This window comes from Hippichthys cyanospilos, chromosome 9, assembly GCF_059441005.1.
Source record: "Hippichthys cyanospilos isolate Australia breed blue-spotted pipefish chromosome 9, RoL_Hcya_1.0, whole genome shotgun sequence".
In the NCBI taxonomy this organism is placed as follows: Eukaryota; Metazoa; Chordata; class Actinopteri; order Syngnathiformes; family Syngnathidae; genus Hippichthys; species Hippichthys cyanospilos.
The window spans coordinates 5890935-5918883 of NC_142377.1; the positions used below are offsets into that span (position 1 = coordinate 5890935).

At 39.1% G+C, this 27949-nt stretch overlaps 1 protein-coding gene across 1 annotated transcript in view; it reads right to left on the reverse strand.

Annotated features, from left to right (window-relative positions):
• The window catches only part of LOC148418624 (metabotropic glutamate receptor 4-like), a 207992-nt gene that overhangs the window by 147409 nt on the left and 32634 nt on the right, over positions 1 to 27949 (reverse strand). Inside the window, exon 2 of the mRNA XM_088423271.1 lies at positions 19617 to 20596. Coding sequence (XP_088279397.1) covers positions 19617 to 20153 — 537 coding nt within the window. The 5' untranslated portion in view covers positions 20154 to 20596. The remainder of the gene's footprint in view (positions 1 to 19616; positions 20597 to 27949) is intronic.

A 27949-nucleotide genomic window follows, 5' to 3' on the forward strand; every position in this document is an offset into this window, starting at 1 on the left:
GCTTCAACTTTGAGAAAAGGTGGTTTGCTGACAGAATGCCCAAAATGAGTGACTGCGTTTGTGTTTTTGAAAATAAATAAATAAACACACAGACAAAACATCACTGAAGCAGATTTATGTCCCGGCAATCTGGATCAGAAATCCGCTACATTTGGCGCTCAGTCCGTGTATTCTATTCATAGCTTTTTTGTCATAAACAACATGCCGGGAACCACAGAGGAGCCAGCCGAAGGCGGGCGTCAGCAAACACGTCGGTCGGCGACTTCGTCCCCTTTCTACTTCTCGTTGTTGAAGCAAACTGGCCTTGGATCACGTAACATACGGATCACGCAGTGAGTCCAGTGGGCCCACATCCGACTGAAACAGACTTTTCAGGGAAATCCCGCTATAGCTGGAGCCCAGTTTGTGGCTTGCACTTCCCTCAAAAGCTCCGCATCTCAAAGCACATGCAGGAGGACATGGAAATCGCTTGGCTATGCGGAAGCTCCCACCAGCGCCCGCCTTAGCCGAGTGTTTTCGTGTCCTGCGGCAAGTTCTCCACAATGCAAGCCCCCGAAAATCCCGCCAATTGCTGTCAGTGCAGATGGCCCTCCTCACCGTGTACTTTTAGCCGGCCTCCCATCACAAAGCACTCACTGGAAGTGGGAAAGCGACTCGTAGTTTTATTGATAGATTGTGTAACATGTTATTTAGTATGTTTGGTGCTTTCATTTATTAACATTTGTTTTCTGTTTTGAATGGATGTGTTCTTAGTTAACGAATTTCAGTGAAATGTGCGAGGATTAAGACTCGGCTGTATCCTTTGGGAATCCAAGAAGCTTGCTCCTTCCCTTTCTCAAGTTTACAGATTGCACAGCTCAAATAACATACTGTATATGTATTTATTATGATCAAGCTAACAAAACTGCAAATAAAGAAATAGCTAATTAGGCTCCATTCTCATGCACTGTGTGGCAGCTTCTTTAGTTCATGCTTGTTCCTGCTTGTCATTCACCTTTTTAGTGACAGGAGGGGGAGTGCAAATCCCCCCCACCCCAGGTCACCAGCCCAATTTGAATCAGCGAACCCGTCCACTGTCCCTCAGTATGGACACAAACTCGCGGGCCGCCGACTCGGAACTTCGAACTGGAATCTCCGCAACCGGGAGCTCAGAGTTCCTGGACTCTTTGGTGTGAAAGGGGCGAATGAGCCACATAGCAAAGTGAGGACCCTGTTATTTTGTCTGATTAGGCGGGGCTGGTACTGAGCACAGCAATGAGCCAGAGAGATATGTGAACGGACTGAAGCAGCACCTTGGGGGTCTTTTTTTGAGGAATACCATTCTAACATGGTTAAAAGGTCCCAAAAAGAATTTGTAAGATACAATAAAAAAGTGAAATCAGGGGTTGTATTTTTAAACTGGGTTATTTGTTGTTGTTTCCACACAAACTTTGCCTGGTTCCACCCGCACACTTGTGCACAAAATCTCTTTGAAAATGTTGTCTCCGACAAACTAATATGGTAAATATGCATACCAAATTTTTATTTTGTTAAGCAAAATTTGTTTCACAGGCTGAATTTTCAAGTTTTAAGGTTTGTCGCCATGCTAAGTCTGATAGCAATCAACCATGCTAATTAAAAGTGGTTAGGGGATTTTCTTATTGATGCAACTCTTGAAAACGGTGTGCATATAAACCTAACACGGAAGCTTCAAATCAAAATGGCCACCTTTCACACTATCCAGCTGAAAAAGCCTTAACTTGTTTCTTGTGTCCACCTCCCCAAAGAAAGCTGATTGGGATCAATATGAAGAAACTGGCCTTTTCCTTGCGTATTAGCGCAGCAATCAGTAAGCTGCTGTAATCAGCCACACCGGTGATGTCAGGAAGATAAGCGTGAAAAGAACGTAGTTAGTTTGAGACGAAATAGATCAATACATCATCTTGTCCAATAATGATAAGCCCTTAGACCTTTTGGCCCTGTCAAACTTTACGTATCAGCGCATATTCAGATGTACGCAGATACGTTGGACATTGAGGGGCGATTGTTAGCTCGTCTGTGAACAACGTCCAACCTTTTACCTTGATAACAAATCAATAGACCAAAGTGAATGGATGCCAAAGATCACTATGGTTACGATCAGGGGAGCTGACAGTCAAAGCTCCTCCTCCATTGTTTCGCTGCCTCTTCATGTACAAGTGGGCGGCGGCCTTACTTAACCTCATTCACAGTGTATTAAACACTTCCTTTTGTTTTTATGTACATGAAATCGCTGTGCTTAAGGGCTTATTGCAAGTGAAACATATGGCACATGCAGTGGCTGATCCACATTAAACATCGGGGGAGGATGCGTGGTTAAGAAAATGAATGAATACTAATATAATTTCCCAAAGTTAATTGCCATTAATCGCAAATTTCAACAACGTTCTTTTAACAGATACTTAATGAGAAAAATCTTGGAATCAAATCAATCAAATCCTGAACAAAGAATATGCTTCGTTTGGAAGACTGTTGTAATCGATTTCAGTCATCTTTTAATGCATTTTTTTTCCTGTGAAATGCAAATGTTGAACTAACCTACCAATTCTGACTCGTTACTGAAACACCAATTTATGAAAAGGATAATACACAGTTCAATAAATCAATATCTTGTGCATCACTCCCATTTGTGTGAGAATTTTCAATTGTTGTTTCATATGTATATTTTTTGTAAATTGTTTGTACGTCGTTTGTACTGAAATAAATGAATATATAATTAAATTAAAAGAACATTTGGTATTCTTTCATTATGAAACACAAAGAAATACACAGTCATTTTGAACAGGGGGTTGTCCAATTGGTAGCACATTGGCCTGGCCATGCATCTTATAGGGAACACAGTGTACTGCTAAATTTTAAGCTTGGTTTCCAAGAACAATACGTGAGTGCCATGAGGTTCATAGAACATACTGTATCCATTCGACCGCCTAAGAGGAAATTACACCTCACTTCAGAGGAGTGGGACTGCTGATGCACTCTGATTTTACATCAGGGGAAGTTGAAAAAGAGAGCTTTCTAGGAAAGCTATTTCTTCGTATCTTAGAATGAATGTACATACAGTATATTATACATATACTGTAAATATGAGGAGCATGAATAAACTCCCCATATGCATGAAAAAGCAATGATTAATTGAATTACTTGAATAGCTTGACTAAAAGCATTTGAAGAAATATCTTTTCCATGGATGCTAATGCAGACGCGCGCATTACTCAGTGTTGAATTAGCTTGTGTGATGGTGAAACGCCACAGGTTAAAGATAGAGCATGTCCAAAATTTGGCATCATTTCACATTTCAAAAAGACAATCTCGTTCAATGTGTTCACTGCAAAGCACAGTTGACAACGTAACACACAGCACACCATTGTTTATATAGATGTCTTGATCTAAAATAATCGCAATAACAAATCTGCACTTGACTTCAATATGGTGCTTGATGGCCGTTTTACTATGCAGCATTTGGTAGATACGGTTTGTTTGCTTTGGTGGTACCTTATGGTACATTACATGCGGATCACAACACTTCAATTATACAGGAATCCGTAAACAAATAAAACAAATTAAATCAACACACTGGAAAAAACATACATGGGCATATGTGTGCAAAGGCACCTTCGCACATACACACACACGCTGGCGTCTGGCGTGTGAAGGACAGCAACAGATGGTTGAATGTCTGCATTTGGATTGGCGGTGGACATTTGTCAAGTTGCAGATACTGAAAAATAAAGTTAGGTTTGATATGCACACAGAATCGAGACGTACAAATGTAATCAAAGAAGAATATTTAGGTTATGTGTTAAAAATATTTCAGGTAAATACTTTTGACTGTCTTTTCTTACATGCAGTGCCACGTGGGGCCAACATTCCAGAAAGAAAACCTTTTGCGCCCCCTACTCACCATGCCAACTATAAATAAGATTATTATCTATTAAAATTTCATAAAATTCGCTAAGACTATATGCTTTTTGACATAAGCAAATGAAAAAAGCAATCTGAATCAACTTTCAAATACTGAACTACTTTTACCAATGTTTTTACAGGTTACAGGTTACAGGTTAGTGTAATACTGAAAAAAAATAACCAAGTGCATCAAAGTGCCTGAAAAAAAAGTGCAAATTATTATCTTATTGCAATTACCATAATTCCCCAAATATAAGACCTAAGACCTTAAGATCTTAATTGTGGGGGACAAATTCAGGTATTTTCTATGTTAGCATGTATAAAACACACCACTTTGGCAACAATGTAAAAGCTAGATTAAAATAGAATTGATCCCATCTTTTGTAAACTCATATTTTCTTGTGTTCATATTCGTTATATGTGGTGTGTTAAGTTAAGTGTGTTTCAGATTTCCCACATTGTGTGTTGTCAATGAACGCCTCGCAAAGCATAATGTTGAATGTGCTCAAAGCTGTTGCTTTTCCTTTTTCTCGCAACACGGTTTGCGGTTTACGGTTTTACCATAAATACCCATAGTTGAGCGGCAAGTTCATGTTCAAGTTACCAAGTTCATGATTGTGTGGATATACCAAAAGACCGCAGTCAAATGGAATACCATTACGTGTGCTCTAAGTGGTGCCCTCTCAATTGAATCAACTATAGACATGATAAATTTTACATGATACTTTCGGTTTTAGTAATATTTCTGTGTGTGAACAAGGATGGCCTCAGATGTTGGTCAGTCGACTAGCTTCTTTTATTGAAAATAATGCCGTAATAACCTCAACTAACACATGTTAGCTGCTAACAGCGAACTGATGTTCTACTCCTCTAGCTCATCCCATTTGTGTACTGTAATTATTGAAAGAAAGAATACAGCCATTACAAAAATGCACATGTGACTGACAGATCAATTTTCCTCGATGGAGTTGAAAAAATAAATAAATAAAAAAAATAAAAATTTGAAATTTTAATTTACCATTTATAGGACACACTCATTCTTTCGGCCTTCATTTTTGGGAAGAAAAAAGTGTGTCTTATATTCGGGGAATTACGCTACACTTCACATGGCAAAGACAAAGCTTTATATCTGGGGTCATCCACGTCCCTCCTGGCATCGTCTCACACCCCTCTTGGGTGGCTTGCCCCATTAATTGAGAAGGACTGCATTGGGAGTACATGAAAACACTTTGGAATGGGGTATTTGAATTATGAACATGGTTTCTGCAGATATCAACAAATCTAATTGAATGATTTTTAATGGGTAATGCCGTGTACATTTTTCTTTTCTAATTCTCAGTTGTATAACATTGAGAAAAGGTAGAAAACCACCAATTTACGGGAGATCGTTATTCTCCGGAACCCACTCCACCCACCACGTCTTCCCTGTCTTTCAGCACCTTAAGTGGCTCCTGGTCAAGTTCCACATCCATTTCAATCTCCTCCTGCTAATCTTTAGTCATTCATAATCTCGCCCCTCCATGCCCATCTGAACTTCTGCATGTTTCTATTCCCTCACGCTGTCTGGAATCTTCCTCCTCTATTCACCTGTGTGTCCCCTCCCGCCTCGTCTCACTACCACAGGGAATAGACAATTCAGCCACTCTGCTTCTTGACTGTGGAACTCATTACCACCTGACCTCAGAAACACCACATCTTTCCCCCTCTTCAAATCTAGATTATAGACCCATTTATTTTAAATCGCTTACTCCACATGATTATAAATACTGCTTTTTTAGTGTCACAAAAAGTGCCTTTAAAAAGTATTAATATTGATATTGTTATTATTATTGCATTAAAGTCCTTCCGTCTACTACCCTGACTTGTTCCTCGTAAAAATAAAACTTAAATTACTAAATTAAATAATAATAATAATAAATAATAAATTACTTTTTTCTTTTACAGTTGTATTGTATTGAAATAAAACAGTTTGAAATCAAAATGTGTATGTCTCGGGTGCCTACATTTTGGTATCGGAACTACAATTGTCGGTCAGATGCTATTAATTTTTTTTTAATGATTCAACCAGCCATTTACTTATACTGTATTTATATTTTATTCGGTGAAACTATTTCATATTAACTCATTGAAATTGAAAACCAGTGAACATGTCACTCACCCTCACCCCTCCCTCCCTCAGACTGTGCCAGCAGGTACAACATGCTATTTTTTTTTTTAACAAAATTATTGTAATGTATTTAAAGTTGATTAAAACATGAAGTCATGAGTTTGATTTAAACATGAAGTCAAGTGCGTGATCCACACTGGGTTCATATACAGTAGAGATGGCCTTCCACAAGGTATAGTGTGTGATCACCTCACTCTCCCGTCACTCAGCGAATTGTAGCCAGCAATCTAGTAAATTTGCAAAAATGTTAAACTAGACTTGCCCTGACACAAAAAATAAAATGTGCCTGTTTTCACACTAAGCGCAGCAAAATGACAAAATGACAAAATGCCCAAAATGGTACAACATGGCCAAATACAGTAGACGAGATATTTGCTGGCACCAACCAGTTAGTCTACAAAAATAGTGCTCTAATTAGTTTTTTATAATATGCTGTTGAACAATTTTGCTGTTTTTTAATAATAAAATTGTGATTTGTCTTTCCTAATGTCACATTCTTATACAGTACTTGTATATTTAAAAAAACCAAAAACAAAACAACTTTCAATTACTAATATATGACTTAATTCTCTTGAAATTATTTTTTCTTTGTAATACAATTTTATTTTTGTAAAATTAGGATCATGGTCTTGTGTAATTTGTAAAATGGCGGCACACGAAATATCTTATCAAAGTATGACTTGAAAACTGTAAAATAACAATAATTTCCCTTGTAACTGCTGCGACTAATATTGCAACTTTTTATGATGATAATGACAAGTTTTATTGAAATAGAATTACTGTACAAGATTACAACTCTGTGGGTGTAAAATCCCAACATTTTGCCGACGCCAAACAGACCCATGTTTACATGTGAATAACATCCTTCAAGGTTCATGAATGGAATGTATACATGTCACATGTTCTTCCAGTTGTTTGCACAGTGTCTGTCCCATTGCCTTGGGTGTTGTCACAATATATCTTTTCCACACAAATGGGTCACCAACGCGCAAATCAACACACTCATCCGCCAGCAAAATAACACAAGCAGAATATAAAGCAATGATCACAACAATAATAAAAAGGTTAGGCATCTGAATCCTTTTGTCAACAACTGCAAATGGAAAATGTACACGCGGACTTATTTATTCCATTGCATTTTTTTTCAATAACCTTTAAAGAGTATTTTTGGTTGTCGTTGAGGCTAATTAAATAGGAGCCACTCGCTGTTGTTTACACTCAAAATTAATTTGACTTTAATCGTGTAACATGCTGTTGAGAAATTAGTTAGAAACAGGAGCAAGCTTTCCTAGTAAGTCGCGTTTATAAGCAGAAAAAAATTAATGAATAAAAGCAATCCAACAGGCTGAGGCAACTGAAACTAGTAAATATTAAAACTTTTAAATATTGAGAGATTAATTAAGATCTTTCATTAATGGATCTAATTAAATTCTTTTTTGACTCACCTAATTTTGTTTTGGTAAAACAATAAACCAAAACACTTTTTTTTTATTTTAGATACATTGTATTATTGTGGCAGTACACAACAAAAAATTGGCTTCAGTCATTTTTTAGCAGATGCAGTTATGTTATTACCATTTACCTTTTGCTGCAAACTTTGATTGTCAATCACCAAATAATTGAAAAATGACAATAAAATAAAAAAGCACGGGTGTTCTCAAGTTCAACTTTCATATATATATATATATATATATATATATATATATATATATATATATATATATATATATATATATATATATATGATTTATTCATAGTTTATGTATCTATGTCTACTGTGCCTGGTTGTGATTTTACAATCTTCCATATTAACATGGGTAACTTGTCTATATTTGAAATAATTATAATAGCTCTAAAACTTAATGTTTAGTGTACATATTTGTTTGATGTCACATAATGTTGTGCTTGCTTGTTATTTAGGCTAGCATGCTAGCTTTTGCCATTTATGAGCCTCATAAATAAGGGTGTCTGTGTTGAATAACTTAACCACTGAATACAGTCATACTAAAGCATCCAACTGGGATAATGACCTCTTTTGGGTGAGCATTCACTATTCACTCTAGTGCAATAGTAGTGGTCCTCATGCAATTAGAAAAATAAAAATGAAAATCTCTAAAGGACTCTGTGAACTGAGTATAACGTTTACATTTAAGCTCCAACATAACGACATGAGTCCCATGCTGAATTCCTGTTGAGTGACACACTTGAAATGAAGCGTCTCCGTTCTCTCAATGGTGCTTTACTTTGCGTTGGCGTGACAAGACGATGGTCACACATTTGAGTCTGCGCTTGTCGTGTGGAATGAACTTTGATATGCTTGGTCTGCTCTTGTTTGTTTCTTTTCTTTGTTCCTGCAAAGTTGTCATTATTTAGCGTTTCTTCTGCCTGAGCCTTCACACATGACGTGATGAGTACCAAAGGTGGTGGCAAATAAACAAGCCACGTACGGGCATATCGTGAGAGGTCAACCACGATTCAATGAACCTCGTCGATACGTTTGCAGGGTCAAATTGAAACTGTAAAAATAATCTATTTAGTTTAATAAGATTAAAACTTAGTCTTAGGACGGCACGGTAGAAGAGTGGGTAGCACGTCTTCCTCACAGTTCATAGTCTTGAGTTCAATTCTAGCTCGCTAGGGCCTTCGTGTGTGGAGGATGCGTATTCTCCACATGTCCGCGTGGGTTCTCTACGGGCACCCCAGCGCCCTCCTCGATTCAAAAAATATGCATGACAGATGTATCAGACACTCAAAATTGTCCTTAGGTGTGATTGAGTGCGTCAATGGGTGTACGTCCCTGTGTGCTATGTAATTGGCTGGCAACCAGTTCAGTGTGTCCCTTCCGCTTACTGACCATAGAAAACTGGAAGAGGCACCAGCTGGCAACCCAAGTGAAGATAAGGGCTATAGAAAATAGATGCATGATGGTCTTTCGGGTTAAACAATATTTTTGCAAAATGTGTGCCTTTGATTTTTGGCATTCAAGCAACACTTCTCACGACCACATCTTTCCTCGTAGTCTGAATCCATCTTTTGTCGCTGTAGTTTTTTTCTCTTCACAGTACCAAATGACAACAAATTTGCTTTACTAAAGAAAAAGTGCTGAACTGTTGAGATGGACATAAATGAAGTCAGGGGAGAGGTTGCGGCGGAGCAGATGGCACTCACCTCCAGTGAGGGAGACGCTTTTGAGGAGGAAAACATAACGACGTCGTCACAGCTCCCTTCGGTGTGAGTGTGAGACCCCTCGGAGCTTTTCAACATGGACAAACTGTGGTGCTGCCGAGCATGAACAAAAGCTCTGCGGGTCAGCATCATCACTCTCTAGTGTGAACGTCAGGGGCAAGAGGAAGAAGGAGTGGGATGTGGAGCACTTGTGTGCTCTTGCGTGATAAATGCTCTTCTTTGACGCTTCTTCCTCTCAATTGCTCTTATTTCACTGAGGCCTCAGGGTGCCTCGTCTGCTATTTCAGGCCCGCCGAAGAGTATTAGGGCCACAGAGATATCGAGAAAAATAGCACAATGCCAGTGAAGCCCCGCAAATTTGTGGTTTGGCATTCACAGATTTTTCAAACATTTAGAGTCCAATCTCCGTTATTCACTGAAATCCTTGTTCATTTGCTCTTTTTTGGGCTAGGCAAAGTTTTGAAAGCACCTTGTTGTCGCTAGGTTGTTTTGCCAGTTCTTGTATGGGCCTCTTACAACAACAGAAAGACAATTGAAAGTGTGTCTTTTCTTCCATTCATCTCTCAATACACATAGTTTTCTTTTTTGTCCAATCTGAGTAAATCTCAAAATTTTACAGATTTAAGACTGTCGAGTGAAGGGAGGATGGAAAAGGAGATCAACAGGTAGATCGGTGCACTGTCTGCTGTAATGCGGAAGTTAGGGTTAGGGTGGTCTATTGTACAATAAAATAGTTCACCCTACGATTTCTTTTGGGTATTTGATTGTTGAGTACTACCATTGTTTTTACTCCACATATGACAAAGAACTAAAATGTTCATGCATGGAAAATTCAGCTCGATTACCCCTATGTGGGAGTCCACCAGTGTTGGGCAAGTTACAGTGGGCCCCCATGTAGATTAATCCGTTTCACCACCGTATGGCAATCCAAACCTATGTTAAATAGTTAATGCGTTTAGAACCCCAGGTAAAAACATCAAAATTGTACATTTATATTAAAAATCGGTACCAAAAAAAGTATAGTAAGTGCTACGTATAATATACATGTATGTATATACATGTATACAAACACAAAACATTATAAATAAAAAATATAGAAAGGATTTATTTACCTTTGAGTGGCGCTTGTCATGCCCACATTCCCTAGTAAGGGTAGCCTAGGCTAGGCTAGCTTTGTATTTTTTGTTTTTCTCGAGTTTTGTTTTCATATAAATCATCTTCTTACTTCTGTCTTTAACATCACTAGCAATCTTGGGATTCATGGCTAACCCATTCAACTTTGAATTACGCAGTAAAGTGCACTATAAATATGGTTTTGGAACCACTCACAATCGAACAAAGCTTTACCGTTCCGCCAATTTGAAACGAGTGAGGCCGACCAATAGCAGACCAGCATTGTAGTGATGCGTTGCATGGAAGCACAAATACAGCCAACCCCCTTGGGTCACGACAGTTGTTTTTTGTCGCAAAGTCGGGAAAATACCGTAAAGAGGGGACAAAAAAAGCAAAAAACATGAAAAAAAATGTAAGCCAGGGACGTTGTAATACAGGGGTTCACTGTTCACTGACATATTTGAATGCTTAATGTCGTCATTGTCAATATGAGACTGGGATTATTTGTTTGGTAACGTGTCCAAGTGTCACATGCACACAGTGTGGTGTGAGCACTCCTCCAGTCACGAGTGAAAAGTTCTACTTTATTTGTGGGCACTTTCCTGCACTACTGCAATTAAAAGTCACTTGAGTCGCAATGCTCACTCAATCAATGCCCAGTTGTCATAGTAACAAACGGCAGACTTTACATTGGGCCAGGAGTATATGGGGCGGAGCATACAGCCGCTCAAACACAGGACTGTGAACCTGCGGTGGCTAGTTGCTGACGCTGCTGCCTTTATGCTGCATGCCGTGCTGAATTGTTGCCGGAGGAGAGGCACAGGGACGGTGTCCGATAAGTCTCATGGACGCATTGGTGTCCCGCCCTTTAAAGCAAACATTTACGTCTCCACGTTTCTTCTCTTCTTTGCATGTGATCTCGTGCGGCAAACGGTGTCAGTCTTTGATGAGCCTCCTTCCAGGGCCATCAGGGCAAAGAAGCAGGGAGCTCATACATGCCAGCGCGTGTATCTGTGTTCCTGTCCCAGGAATGTCATAACTTGTGACTCGACCTGAATGACCGCATTGCACTTTCCATTAACACTTTACTGTTTAATCCATATGGATGACAAACATCACTTTCAGAATGCTCTCTTCCTCCCTCTTGCTCTTTTTCTCTCTCACTTTCTCGCCTGTCTCCGTCTCCCGCTCGCTCCACCTCATTCTCCCATTCTCTCACTCTTGATCACTCGCTCACTTTCATGCCCCTTCTCTCACATGTTCACTTCTCACTTCACTCTCTCTCTCTGTCGCTTGATTTTCCTTAATCATCCCCAAAGTCAACCACTCAACTGAAGCCGACCATATTGCTTGGTAGTATGAAGTAGGACACATTTTGGAAAGTTGACTTTTTAAGTGGTTTATACAAACAACTGAGTCTCTCGAGTGCCCGCCCACCCCTCAAGTGTGAAATTATTCAACCAACTCATTTTTTTATTTATTTGATTTCTGAGAATGTTTCTGTGAGAGATCCCTCCTGCCCTCTTGTTGCATGTAACCAGATAAGCACATCTACACCATGGTTTTCTGACATGATCAGCTAGGGTGGCTGAGGATCAGGCATTTTCATGCCTGAAATGCTTTTAGAGGCATTTACATTTCCTACATGTAAGACCCATGTAGGAATTATGTAAAAGCTAGCATGTTAAGCAAAGCTGGATAGTGTTTTGTTTCAAGATTCAAGAGTTTTAATGTCATATGTACTGTATAGTATTATTATACCACACAATGAAATTCTTATTCCTTTCACAATTGGAAGCTGTTTGATATGCAAATTACCAGACGCTAACATGGTTAGCTTTTGATGAGCAGCATATTTTATAACACCTCTTATTTTTCCTTTTTGTTGTACAAATAATTGGCAGTCTGAAGAGCTTGTCTACCTAGGAAAAGTGAAAATTAACAACCAACTTAACTTTTGTTATCTGCCTGTCTTATAATTTGATGATAATTTTTTCAATTTTGACAGTCTATGACAATTCATCTCATTTACATAACACCCTCACATCAAGCTCATCTGCCCATGATTTGGAAGCTAGGCTGTGATGATTATCTGGCACTCTTTGCAGCCATGGCCGGACTACACAGTCTAATGCATTATCATTTTATAGTAAAGGTGTATGTAGATCAACTGTACTGAGTTTTACTGGAGACTTAATTTAGTGCTTCCTCCTGATCAGTGTGTCAGAAAGTGTGTCAAAGAGCAGAAATAACACATAATTTCTATGACCCTTCATCCGAGTGCAGCGACGTAGTCTCTCAAAATGCGGAAACACACAAAGTAGAGAGGACTGCTAATGCCCGCATTGAGTAGAAAGAGATGGGCGAGATCAGAGAAATCCCAATTAAATATGCAAGGATGCTGCTAACGTGCATTAATGAGGAGAGAATGAGTACCGTGCTTTCACGAGTGAGTGAGCGAGTGGGATGAAGGATGCTCATTACCTGTATGAACACGTACCAAGTGTGATTTTTTTTTTTTAATGCTGTGTGTGTGTGTGTGTGTGTGTGTGCGTGTGTGTTTGTGTGTAGCTGTAAAAGGTAAGAATAATCTTCTTGGATAATCGTAATCATAATGCGACAATTGACTTTTCCTGCCGTTACCCGACGCCTTTTTGGTGTGACGACTGACCATTATGTCACAACATGTCTTTTGAGTTGCGCTGCAGAAATTCGTGCAGCTTTGTTAAAAATGTGTTTTTCCGTTTCCAACAGACTGACGACAATCTGATGGGCCAGTGATTACAATTTGGCTTGGCTTGAAAGAAATGCCGGACCGACAATGACGGAAGAGGGGCATGGCAAGAACGACTGAGGACAGTAGGACCAGGAAAAAAAATGTAAGATGCCTACCTACAGTATTTCAGTCACAATGTTTTATGGCTGTTTCGTGGTCGGCATTGAACAACATCATGAAAAGGGTGAGGCAGTAAGCAAGATGTTTCACTTCCTGGTTAGAAGTACAGTATTCGTACCATAAAACTCATATCTGAAAAGAAATTAAATAGCTAATCTGCAAAATGCACTTTGTATTCATATGTTTTACAGCGGAAAGTTTAAAAATCATCACATGGTCCCTTTAATATTATGATTATGTTTTTTTGTGTTACAAGTCTCACATTTTTGGGTGACAAAAGGTGTCTTTTTTTCAACTTGATTCGAATAAAGAGACTCAGCAAAGAGAGCTCAAAAACGGGTGTGTTTCATTGTTTGACCGTTAACTCGTAATACATGTATACCAAGGTGCGTAACAAGATTTACAAAGATACCCCAATGTGATTTGTAAAGATTATCACTAAAGTTTCACACATATCTTCGAATGAAACTTGCCGGTGGTTTTGCGAATGCTGAGCGTGTTGTCGTAAAAACTTGCCGGCTTGTGTATTCCAGGACTGCACGTAATGATCATTCAGCCAATTTTATTGAGCAATCAGCGTACCGGCTATGATTTCCCTCAGCGAGAGTTTGGGGGGGGATTAAAAACTGATGATTGGTTTGACCACCGTTTAATTTGACTTTTGGGAAATGTGTGACTTTTGTAAATGTTCAATGAGTGCATCAGCCCATGGCAGGATTGTCATTATTTGGATTCATCGTGTTCAGGGTGGGATTTACGGTGGAGGACTAGCTAGCAAGTCCACCTCACAGGACAGAGGTCCCAGTTCGGTTCTACCTCGGCCTGGCCTTCCCGCCTGGAGTTTGTGTGGTTCTTCTCCGGCCACCCTGGTCTCCTTCCACATTCCAAAATCATGAATGGTAGGTATATTGGACATTCTAAATTCTCTTATGTGTGATTGTGAGTGTGAATGGTTGTCTCTGTGTTTTATTGTGAGTGGCTCGCAAAAGGTCCAGGGTGTCCCCCGCTCACTGCCCGAAGATAGCTGCGAGAGGCACCAGCTAGTGAGCGACTCTCTTAAGTGGCTAAAGAAAATACATACATATATACATACATACATAAATAAATGCTCAAATGCACTTAAGTACAAAGAAAACGTTTTATATAAAATACCAGTTTTGAAAATCAAAAAACAAATTGAAGCATAAAAAATCACTACTTAAAGTACTTGATGTGAAGTCAGAAAAATAAAATTAGCTAATAATAACCAAAAAGTCATAAAAATATACCTTCGAGCACAGGTGTCAAGCACCGGTCCTCCAGAGCTGGAGTCTTTTGTGTTTTTCAGGTTCCTCTACCAAGAACACCTGATTGAAATGATGAGCTCATCAGCAAGCTCTACAGGATCTTGAAAATTATCCTAAACATTTTATCCAGGTGCCAATGGGCAGGATGCATCAAAAACGTGCAGGATACTGTCCCTCGAGAACTGGACTTTGACATCTATTCACATACATCTTTGAGCCATTCACAGGCAGACTAACTGGTCAAGATGTGCTGACAGGATTTTTCATTGAATAAAAATACTCCCACTTGCCAGCAATAATTAGGTAATTACTTAATCTAGAAGCGTCAGTGGTATCGAATGGTTAAGCTTCTGATATCACTCATGAGGCCATGCCCTTTAAAGGCACAGTTGTAGTTGTGACACTAGGCCTCAAGATTGAAATTGAAGTAACACACAGAATGAAGTGTGGTGAAATTTGTTCTCCAAATTTGACCTATCCCCTGAGAGAGCGGGGAGCACAGTGTACACACCCATGAATTATTTTTGGTGAGCTAGACCCCCAATTCTAAAAGTTCATGATGAGTGTCAAGCAGGGATACAATGAGTCCCATTTGTATAGCTTTTGTGATTGAACCCTTGAGTCTCAATCTCATACTATATTATTGATTGGTTTTATATATATATATATATATATATATATATATATATATATATATATATATATATATATATATATATATATATATATATATATATATATATAAATCAATCAACATACATACATACATGCATATAAGGGTGCACATAATTTTTTGAGTACAGTGCTTGGTACTCACTCTTTCTTTCAGTAAAAAGTCTTTCTCAATGTCATTCTCAGTGCGTTCCCACATTAAGCACACACTGTCTGTATGGATGCAGCGACATTGCATTCTTCAAACTTGCGTCCTCAAAAAGAGTCCATCAGTTATGGTTTGTTAGGTTCGAACCCGGTTTAATTCGCCCAAATCAGAAGTAAATTCATTGTCACTGGAGAGTGACAACGTATAACATCTCGGTAAACAAACAAATATCCTCAGAATAGGAACACATGGGATGTGCATGCTTAGCTTTATGAAAGGCAGGGAGAAAACTATACCCATGGATACAATATACAGTTACCTCGCTCCTTTATGCATCACCTATCATGCCCTCAGTGGATCGCGGATTTTTTTTTTTTTTTATCAAAATAAATATATAAATAAAAGCTATTTTGCATAGGGATGTATTATGAAAGTTTCCTGCATGTCAGACAGGCGAGGTAACTATAAATGCACTTCCCACAGACACTCTTCGGATGTCAAACGACTGCAGTACACGTATTTACTTAAATCTTAAATTATTAAACCTTATACAGAAACTGTACGGGAACTGTAAGTTTAAGTGGATGTAGTCTTCACGGAGAGCCGCGGTTATATAAGCGGCGCCTCGAAGTCTAATTAAGGTGAAGCCTGTAGCAAGCATGATAACAATCACAGCTTAAACTTGAAATTTTAATTTGTTACAAATGTGCCATACGCCGTTTAGTTTGAATTATCATATATATATATATATATATATATATATATATATATATATATATATATATATATAGTATACCCTTCTAAAAAAAGTTTGACATTGAACATTGCTCATATGTCTAGAAAAAATATTTCCAATTGCAGTGCTGCTGAGTGAGTTTTTGGGAGCGTCATTTTATAGTGATGACAAACCCAACAATTCCTACATTTTATATATATATATATATATATATATATATATATATATATATATATATCAAGATGGTAAACTCAGCTACTATAAATTAGTAGATTCAAATAAAGACCAGACACCAGAAGACTCACCTTAAGTCCTTTAAAAAGTAATGTGCACCAATAAGATCAGCACTTTTAGTTTTATTACATACCTGGTGTAAAATGACAAGAAAGGTATTCTATTCTATTCTATTCTATTCTATTCTATTCTATTCTATTCTAACATGGTATTTGTGCCATTAGTAAACGTGTACTTGGTGTTTAAATCAGCAGCTCATTTTTCATAGTTGCAGGCAAATATCAAGATAAAGCACCAATAACTGTCGCTTGCACCAAAGAAAAATGTAATCAAAACAGTAGAATTTGCATCCCAACAATGACAAGGAGTTTGGGTTGCTGTACCAACTAGCTTGTAATAAACAGCCTGCTGAGATATTTTACTGTGGGAAAAACCTCTTTGAGTTAACTCATGTGATATAAAGATGACATTTTATCATTTTTCTTGGCGAGAGCAGCGCAGACAAGCACGGTGACACATACTTTTGAAGTCTAAGGAGAAAGAATCTTTTGTTTGAATTATCACAGTCATTACTTTCACATATGATATGATTTCAAGCAACAAAGAAGCCTTTAAAAAGTCAAACTACGTTGCTGATGAGTAATTGTAGGTAGCGGGTCCAAAGCAAAATTTGATTTGGGGGGGGGTCCCCCATCATCGCCAATAATATGAATTATTGATCTATCATACCAGATATACACGTATTTCATGTTTGAGTTAGATTGTAATCTTAAGTGATTAAGGCCACCAAAGCAGACAATTGGTTTGCAAACACGCAGAAAAAGCTTTGAGTTATTGTAGTATTTGACAAATTCAGCAAATCCCTGACTTACCACACAGATAATCAATATATCAAGCTTTAAAAAAAAATTGTCAAGATTTCACATCTTAGCGATTTCAGCAATTAGAGCAGCACTGAATGTTCAAATTGAAGCAAACCTATGGGAAAGTGTAATTACCAACAATGAAATAAGTTTGGGGGATAAATATGTATCGTTACGCCTCTAACTTTAGGCAATTGATGGCTGAGAATCATACAACAATTGAATCTGCCCTTTTTTCAAAACAATGACCAATCACCACATTTCACTTCAAAATTCCTACATGGGTTAGAAATATAAATTCAAGATATTTCTTGAAATATAATTTGTGCTGGATGTGGCAAACCAATTATTCCAACCCTGGAAAGCGTTTGAGATTTCATTGTACCCTGCACATATTCAAGATATTCTCTGCCAAATGCAGCAAAGCTGGCAAGGAACATGATGGAGTATCTATGGGTTTCACAATAGCTACAGTGTTCTTTTCATTGCATTTGTAAGCATGACTGCGAACAAATGGGCTCATTACAAGTGCTTTAGTTTTAGCACCGAATCCTACTTCATGTATCCGAGAACCCGTTTCAAAGGACCAAAAAGAAACTAACCTTCAGGAAGGCCTCTTGTCAGTGCATTCTTCCCAAGTGCCTGAACAGACAACTTTTTTTTTTTTTTTTTTTTTTTTTATATAGCATAAGCACATCTAAACAGTCAACATTGAAGAAAGGCTACAGTGGGTGGCAATGAAACTCACTACAGTAGTAACATATTAAGTGCTTGGCTACTGTGACAGGCAATACCTCTCAATGCTTAGCAACCAAATCCTTGTGGGAAAAGTCACAGTGATAAGATTTACCAAGGGGTCCCCCGCTCACTCTTGCCATCTGAAGTTATGAATGTGTCCACCGTGTTGCAGCAGATATCACTATCCTTTTGTGTTTTTCTTGTATTCTTCCTTTGTGTTTTTCTTTGTAGCAAGCGCAAATATAAATAGAAGAATCAATCAAAGGGCTGCTTCTCGTATCGCAAAATACACACGAGCCAACGATGTATGAGGATGAGCCACAGAGCGGACCGAAAATCTCAAAAAACAAAAAAATAAATACATTCGATCAGTGCCAGAATTCTGTTCTCAATCCAACAACTTTTTTTTTGCAAATTAATAAATATTTATCAAACGGTACATGTCAGATTTCATGTTTTTTTATGGTTGAAATTATGATTTGAAGGTTCTCTACATGTTTCTGGGGCAAGCATTCAATTATGAAAATACTTTCATCAAAATGTTATCATAACTTTTGGATAACCATAAAGATATCCTTTGTGCAATGAACATCTGCAATCAAATTTTGTGTCGATGAAGTTGCCATCATGGTCAGAATGTTATCTTTCCAGTTTTAGTCATAAAAAGAAAAAAAGCTCCACATAAACCTGTGGGAAGTCACAGCAGAGAACAAGATTTTGATATGAGAGCAATAATTAATCTGTTTCGTTGTCGAGCACGCAAACACACACTTGATTTCAATGTAATTTGCATGCATACTTTTGGTAATATTCTAGCAAACAGCAATAGATCCAGATCCAGATGCAGTAAAAGCTGCTTAAATAAAAGCATTCTACTTTAATTACTCCAATTATTGAGGGTGAAATGAAAATGATAAAAACATAGTCCATACAGGTGAACTTAATTTGATGTTTTCCACAATTTTATATGCATCCAAACTCTTTAAAGTTTCATAAACGGAACTGAACGCGATGATTCACAACAGATCTTAAATCCGTGACGCAAATACACTTGCTTGTTATATTAGGTATGGATTATAAACTGTTCTTGCCATTATGCTGTTACCGATTTGACATCATCAAAACCAAGATGGCACCAAACATTAATTACCAGCATCTTGTAGTTATGGAGCTTCAAAGAACATGTTGTAAAATGGAAGTGGCCACGGAGCTTTTACAATGCCATCGGCAGTTGAGATGGACACCAAGAAAGGTTTAAATGTGAGCGCCTTCGAAAATTCATTGGCAAACACATGAATCAAATAAGTATTGAGATGTTTTTCTATTCAGCAAAAATTGCTCAAGAATTGGCGAGTTGGACGTGCACTCAAAGTTTAGAGAAGGTCAAATTCAATTCACCCGTACAGATTATAGCGCATTTAGTGGCGTCATGAAATTTCACCTCAAAGAAAAAAAAAGATTTTGTAAATTGTGTATTTCTTTGATACGAGATCCTGATCGTGATGAAAAGTTGATCAATTTATCTGTGGACCAAAGCAAAGTTAAACACGTGAGCCAAGCTCATTAACTTTCAATCACAGCCTTGAGTTTTCCTGGCCATGCCAGCACCGCAACTCAGCCAAAAAGACTAGCAGGTGTTCTGGCACGCATGCTTACCTTGAAGAGCCTCAGTATGTTTGCCACCATGATGGAGACGGAGCTGGACGACGCGCCAATAACGCCCACAACTCTCTCCGGCTTGGTGATGATGGGCGCGCCGCCGCCCAGACACTTGACATCCGTGCCGTCCTTCTCGATGAGCGCCTGCACGAAGGTAAGTGACTGCTCTAAGGCGTGAGTGTCCCTGGAGCAGGTGTCCAGGATGCGCGCGCCCAGCGTGATGTTCGGCAGCAGGTTGTGATCGTTGTTGATGCGGTCCAAGGCGAAGAGCATGGCCTCCAGCCGATGAATCCCCTTCTCCTTCTTCAGCTCCCCGCACGGTTTGCCCTCGTGGCCCCTGGCGTGAACAGGGAAGAGCCCGCCTAAGGAGATGTCCCCGTCGATGCGGATGGAGTTCAGATGGGTGTGACCCGGGCCTTTGGGCTTGGCGGCCAGCGCCGCCTTGAGGGAGCTGTCCAAGAGCAGCAGGAGTAGAACCACGCCGTGTCGCTGGCAGCCGGTCCCGCCCGGTCTGCAAGGCGGCGGGTGAAACATGATCGCAGCTCCTACAAGCAAACCGCCGCAATCAAGAAAATGGAAGCCAGGTAGTTTGCTCGTGCTGGCCAGAGGGTTAATTGCTCTCCAAGCAGCTGGCGCAGAAAAGGCTTCCTCTCATGCTTTCTCTTACTCAGACAGTCACTTAATGTCCAATATGAACCTGGCTCTCTCGCAGAGCTGTGATCCTGCTCTCCTCACGTCCACTCCACTCCCTCACTCCATCGTCCAAACAGATTTCTGTATGGAGATCCTGCAGTCAGGGCATCGGGAAGAACAAAAGGTGGAAGATGACCTTCTTCAACTCCCTCGTCTGCTATCTGGATTCTCTAAGGCATCCGCCGCAATCAGTGGTTTTAAGCTCCGCTGTCCCCCTGGGCGGGGATTCGTTATGTGTCAGAGCCCGTGGGCCTGCTTGGGTCCGCAAGTTTCACGCTGAATTCCTGCAAGATGAAAAGGAAAAAGGCAGCGATGAGGTCGTGCAGGGAAGAGGAAAAAAAAAACACAAGGCAAAGGGATTTATGTTGGGTTTTCAATACTTTCTTTTCTTTTTTTTCCAAATGTAACCTTGTATTTGCGGCACAACAGGCGATGACGCGTATTGAATTCAGACGGCGCTGTCACGCTCTCTCTCAAGGTTGATGGTCACATCCCACATGCTCGCTTTTCACCTGTCAGCCTTGTCAAAGGTGCGCACATTCTCCAGCAAAACATTCACAGGTTTTCTGAATGCCTCAGCTATGCTTGCTATGTCTCCCTGCGACATTCATATTTTGTGGACTGTCCAAATACTGGCAAAATTATATACAGGAAACATATACGACTTGTGGGGGGTGGGGCCTGAGCACTGCAGCAAGCCAAGAAAAAAAAAAAAAAAAAGCACACAAACAGATACACTAGGACAAGGGTTTTAGAAAATGCATAGCTCAATGTTGAAAATAGTATTCTGAGCATGAGTTTACAATTAGAACCAAATGAGTTTCTATGTGGCTTTTCTTTAAAGGGAAAGTCAAGTCAGCTGTTTTTTTTTTTTTTTTTTTCTTACAGCTCAGCTTGTGAATGTCGCATGACCATTTAGAAAACAGGTGGAAATGCAAGGTAATGACCGATTACAGCTAATCACTTGTTTTCTGAGTTTGGCCATGTGAAGTTCTCAAGATGACCAATGAGTGCTGACAACTGTCTAACGGTGAGGTCTTTTGGAGTCAACAGCATTTGGCAAAACAGACATTAAACGACATGGATTAAAAACTTGCTGAATTCCAATTCCACGAGCGCACAATATAATGCAGTGTTTGGACTTGATATCATATAACATATTCCAAAGATTTTTTTTGACATGACCCCCCCTTAAAACACACATTTACCCCTGGCAGGCTGCAAGGTTTTCAGAAAATTTCTGCCTGGAACCCCTGTCCCCACAACATTTGAGGCCCTTTTTTTTTTTTCAAACGCCTTAATTTACAATGTGAACATTTCCATAGTAACTCCTTCTCTATGTTATATGGATCTACTACATAGGAAATCATTAAAGTTGAAAAGATGGGTCTAACGTTGCTTTAATCTCTCATCGTGCCAAATGGAGCATTTTAACATTACCTTGGCGTGTCCCCGTACTACGACTGGCAAAATCAATTACTGCATTTATAATGGAAGTCACACGTGGGTCTCAAAAGCATGTAGAAGAGGCGAGGAGGCCTCGCGGGGTAAAGCAAACAGTCGGAAATGTAAATGGCGCTATTAGCAATGAAAAGGGACTTTAATATCGAAAGGGAATTGTCCAATTTAATAGACTTGCTGCATTAAACAAGAAGACTCTTGCTTCTGAGCAATCATGAACACAACAACGCATTATTATATTGTTGTTGTGTGTGAAAACCCTGTGGGCAGCTTCTCTGAACAGATTTGTGACTTCTTGCGTTTTGTCCATTTAGCCTTAGAAAGTTCCCCTATATGCACAAACTTGATATGGAGCATTGAGCAGGAAAATATAATGATGATATATAAGTTGTCAGCTATAATAAACACACTGAAAAATATTAAACCCTTATCATGTTTGACCATAAGAAGAAAAATGTGTAAATGTATTTAAATTGCAGTATGTACTGTAGTGTCAATTTGTTTTGGAGTGTAAACCTGTAAAGTACAGGTAAACATGCAGTGGTTGGCCTTCAGGACCAGCAAGGTCTTCTCTGCTGGCCTCATATGACCTGAAATGATCATAACTATGATAAACTCTAATAATTGTAATAACTATAATGAAAGTTAGTTTCATTTTAAATGTATTTTTACTAAATATGTATATTTTGTATATAAAATTGCCATATTTTCCAAACTTTAAGGCGCACTGGTATATAAGCTGCAGCAGCAAAATATGAGCAAAACATGATTTTTGTCACGGGTAAGGCGCACCGGTCTATAAGCCGCAGGTAATAACATCAGATCTTTAAGCAAAAAGATGGTATATGAAGTTTACATTGTTTTTGTATTAAAGTGTTTGCGGCTCCCAGTGATGTCTTATCCATGGAAAACGGGTCAAAATGGCTCTTTAAATGTTAAAGGTTGCCGACCCCTCTTATAAGATAGTAATGGTTTCAAAATTATTTTACTTCCCAATCTATAAATGAGGATTCACAATTTAAAGAAAGCAGGAGTTTTTGAAAAAGAGTATAAACATTTAAAGCAAGTGATGTTTCGAAAATCTGAGGCAAAAATCATCAATGAAAAAAAGTTGGAAATCAAATATCGTGACGTCAGCAGCGTAGCCTTACTTTTGTACCATTTCAAGAACACGTCGGACACACTCATGAGCATTCGCTAACGTCATGAACTATTTAAGCAGAAGCCCTAGCTGCAAGCACTTATCAGCACTATTGCACTTTGGGGAAGCAATATTGCTGGACGCAGTCACTGCTCAAGCCCTTGTTTTACCGCGGTGAACGGGTTAAAGGACTGGATCAGCAAGCGGCCGAGATTCATTGAGAGCACATGGGAAGTGACAGGGTCCTGTGGATACACCCGGCTATCTTCCAGCCGAGTGAGGACAAGTCATTTTTCACAGGTGATTCACTTCAGGTGCCCTTTCACTGCCACCGGCCAGCTCTGTAGACAAGTGGATGAAGAAGAATACTTTTGGATTGGAGGTGAAACATCTACTGCACTTTTGACATCCAAAAACATAAACAATTGGGTCAAATTTCAGCATTTTGCCTCCCTTGGGATCAACTTTTGCAAAGAATAACTAATTAGATTATATGGGACATTAACAAAACTTGGATCTCACCAATAAAAGATGACTTGATTGGTGTCTCGATATGCAGGGTGCCAAACAATTTAATGTTTCATTACGAAGCGGAATTATTCAGTTTGATTGAGTGGGATGATAATTCAATTCAATTTCTAATTGTCATTTTAAAGCATGAACTAATTCGTCAGTACAGTAGATGTAGCACAGGGGTGCCCAATGCGTCGACCACGAACAAACCAGTCGCTCGCCAAGAAAGTACTGGTCAACTGCCTGACATCGCACTACATGGGGGGGGGGGGGGGGGGGGGGGGGGGCTTCATCTGAAAAATAGAATGTCAAATGGATATAGAAGAAATAACAGTGTTGTTTACATCGGTACAATGATAATTGATTAAGGCAGTATTTTTTTTAACTTACATATTAGAATACATTATTACTCAAAATGGATTCCAAAACTTTATATATTTGACAATGTATTTGTACTTCATGAGTGGTGACCTCCCACCTTTGATGAACTACAAACAATGATATTTTGGACATTTTTTTTTAATAGTTGTTTTACAAATGTACCCTCTGGTACACTAACATCTGTAATGTGGCCTTGAAGGAGCAACAAGGACTGTGAGCTTTTGCTGCCAAGAAAGTGTCCTAAAAGAAAGTATTCTGCAACGCTGCAAATTTCCTATGTCAACATGTTCATAGGGGTAAAAGGAGATTTAATACCTGGGAAGATCATGCGTCAGGATTTTATTGTTGTTGTCAATGCGGTTCCGACATATTTTAACTCCCTGTTAGAAAAAAAAAAGAAAAAAAATTGAATAAATCACAGCAAGGACGACCAGCTGTCTAAGCCATTTTAATCAAAGCCCCACACAGAAAGCTGTGTAGGTCATGAGATGCATTGCATTCACACACTAGCGGTAGGTTTTAACTTTGCATAATGTTATACTGTTATATAATTTAATAATAACAGTATCAAAAGACAGTTTATTCAACAAAATATAATTTTTCCATGTTCATCTATGAAAACAGATCCTTTTGAAAGTAATGGAAAAATGTTTAGAGTTCAAAAGTATTGTTTATGAATCTAGATTTTTGTAGATATTTATGTAAGAGATACTCATCACCTGACACTGCTTAATTAAAATTTATATTGTTTTAAATTAGACCACAATATACATCAATATTCATGGCCAAATATTTATATTATAAAATTATGCTCCCGCCATCTCTTTCTGTGCAAATAAACCTTTCATGTCCCATAAAAACGAACAACGGCCAAGTTACACTACAAACGGATGGACGGATGGATGAAAGGATGCATGGAAGAAAGAAAGGAGTGTAATCTACCACTTCGCAATATACATAAAAAATGAGGGTTGAACAAAAAGCAGGATTAAAGAGCAAATGAAATTCAATCATCTTAAGGAGTAAGTCTGAACTGAAAACGCATTCTATTTGTGTTATTCTTTCATGTGTCAAACCTTTGTGTTGGCATCTATTGGTTGAGAGTGGAAGCTAACTTATCTCTGCAATGTTTTTAAACGTGTGTTGTTCTTTATCTTTCAATGTATTTTGCCTTGCGTGAATAATGGCAGCGCTGCCACTGCTGTTGCATTTAGGTTTTCCAGATGTCCGGCGTGATAGAGCATACGGCTCATGCCGGAGACTGCCTAAGTGTGTATGAGCTGTGTATGTGCTTCTGATGCATGACAAGTACGGTCGGGTTTGAAAATGTCAGTGACAGCCTCCCAGAGGATTGATATCAAGAGAACAGCCTTCACATGGTGCAAAAAGCTCATTTTAGCATCGTTTTATTCTCTTTTTTAAAGGCCGTCTATAAGCTTCAGGCAAATAAGTACATGTCACTGCATAAACTCATGAACTGACAACTTTTTCTGGAACTAAACCCTGACAACTGGAGGTAATACATCTAAAATACCCTCTGATATTTTTGCAGAAAAGTCTTTTTCTTTTTGTTTTTTTTAATGCGCTCACCGAAGCGCCGCATGGGGCGATTATATCGTTTGAGCGTCGTCCACACGCCTGTCAGCGAGTTTTGTCTTTTGGTTTTTGATATAGAGGCAATGTGGTAAGAGAGGAGGACTCAAGAAGGTCTGGAGAACGTTTTTGTTCCAGAAGGAGATAAATGACTGACTCTCAGGTAGAGAGATAAGACTAGCATGCCCAACCTTCAAGGTCACTATTCGACTAAGAATGGGAAATCCTACAATACCCGAGTAACATTATCGATATTTAACATTTTTATGCAATGATTTGTCAACATTTTCTTCTTCTTTTTTCGCAGCTCTGTTAACTTTTGCTTTTTACAAACATTTAAGGCCAATGACTTACATGCAGAAATTATCATTTCACTATGATATTAGAGTTTCAAGGCAAGATAAGGTCACAAAGACTGGTGGCAAAATTGTCATTGGTGGACATGTTCAAGCAGATACACACAATGTCCATTTAGTGGCAAGCAAGGGTTTAAAGGGACAGTGTGTAAGATTTAGACTGTTTTTCATTAAAAAAGAATACATTATATGATTGTACGTTTCAAAAACTTACAAATTAATCTGTTCTTAATGTCCATCAGTATGTTTTGAATCTAATCATACGTCTAGTTATCATTAAATTATATTACATGGGGGGTGGCACTTCTCCGGAGGCGACCATGTTTGTTATAGCTACGGACAATGGTAAATGCAGCAGCTGCAGCACCCCCTGCTGTCCGTAATGAAAAATAGTCTAAATCTTACACACTATCCCTTTAAAACAAGTTGAACTTACAAAGTCAGGTTCCATTCCAAGGTTGTCCAATATGTTTCAAACTAGGATTGAGATTTGAAAGTAGGGTATTAAAGTAGAGTTCGAATATTTTAGAATTATATAGTACAGTTAGAAGCCAGCATTAGGTATTGAAAAAAAAAAAATACCACCTGACCCTCACTGAGCCAGTGTATCATATTTACATCACATGTCACTGGCTCTCCTGCATGCAAGATATGAACAGCTGTTGTGAGCAACTTTTGGTGCTGGTTGTTTTTTCTGCCCGGGTTGCGCTCTAGCGACAGATGGGCAGGAGGGCCCTTCTAATTGACACTCGAGTATGTTGACGCCGCACAGCAAATCAATAGTTGGGAGGAGGATGGCTGCCTGAGGAAAATGAATGGGGAGTGCACGTGTGCACATGAAGGATGAGGAGCTGGCCAGGGGGTGATGAGGCTGCCACCGTGTCGGGACTGCGTGGAGAGTTTGGGTGGATCACACTTGAAATATGTACACGGGCTGCAGCAAAGATTTGATGTTCACACAGGCTGACACTAAGTCCATTTAGTGACAAAGTACAGGGTGATTGAAAAGTAGCACCCTGTATTACTTTTATTCATTCGTTGAACTATTTGCCTTCATTTTTGGAGTGTATACTCCATGATGTTTGTCAATTAAATCGATCATATGATCTTGTATTCTTTTTAGAGTGATTGTTTATGTATTTATTTATTTTTATTCAAACACCTAATTAAGTGTCCACTGCTAATGTTCTTGCTAGTGCAGGGGTCACCAAATCCGGCCCTCTCGGCACCTCTCCAGCATTTTTTCAGGGTAACCCTCCTCCGCTGCACCTGATTCATATGATGAGCTCATCAGGAAGCTCATCAGGAGCACGATAACGATCATGATAATTTGAATCGGGTACAGTGCACGACGGTTACACTGAAATAAAACTGGATAGGTGCCCTCAAGGACCGAAGTTGGTGACCCCTGTGCAAGTGGCTATCACAAACATCTTTGGCTTTGCAATGGTACACTTCATTTGTTGTTCTTTGATGATGTCCTATTGGGTTGATTTTTCAAGCAAAATGTTACCACAAGCACGCCAACTGAAGTCTCCTCATTTATCTTTGAATAGGTATCTCACCTGATCACTAACCTAATAGCAGTGGCGGTCCATGCATTTCACACTTAGGCCTTCAGTGATTCGGCCCCCTCAGAAGCACACGTATGCATTACTGGGCTACACAGGCTATTATCCGGAGCACTTAAACATCAATAAACCCGCATCAGCAATTGAAACTTATCATTATATGTGATACTGCCAGGACTTAAAATAATTCATAATAGTTTTAAATTATTTGTCCACAAAGTTTTATGAGGTCCACCAAGTGTCATATCAGTGCGGCTTGTTGGCCACGGATGTGGGAAGTTGGATCCAAAATGCAGATAAGCAGGATGAGATGGGTTCAATAAAACGATTTATTACTCGCAGAAGCTGGGCGAAACACGAAAGACTAGAGCTACACTAGAGCTGGAACACACTCATGACAGGTGACACAAATTACACTAACGACAGACGCCAGGGAAAAACAACACGAACCCAAAAGCAAAATAAGTCCAAAAAATACAGCCACGGTAGGAAAAACCCAGACAGAATGTGACACCAAAAGCAGGCAAGCTTGAACAAGATTGTACGCTCAATTACAAATTTTCCTTTTTTTTTATCAATAATTTTATTTATCTTCTTCTAACCTTAAATATGGTGCATCAA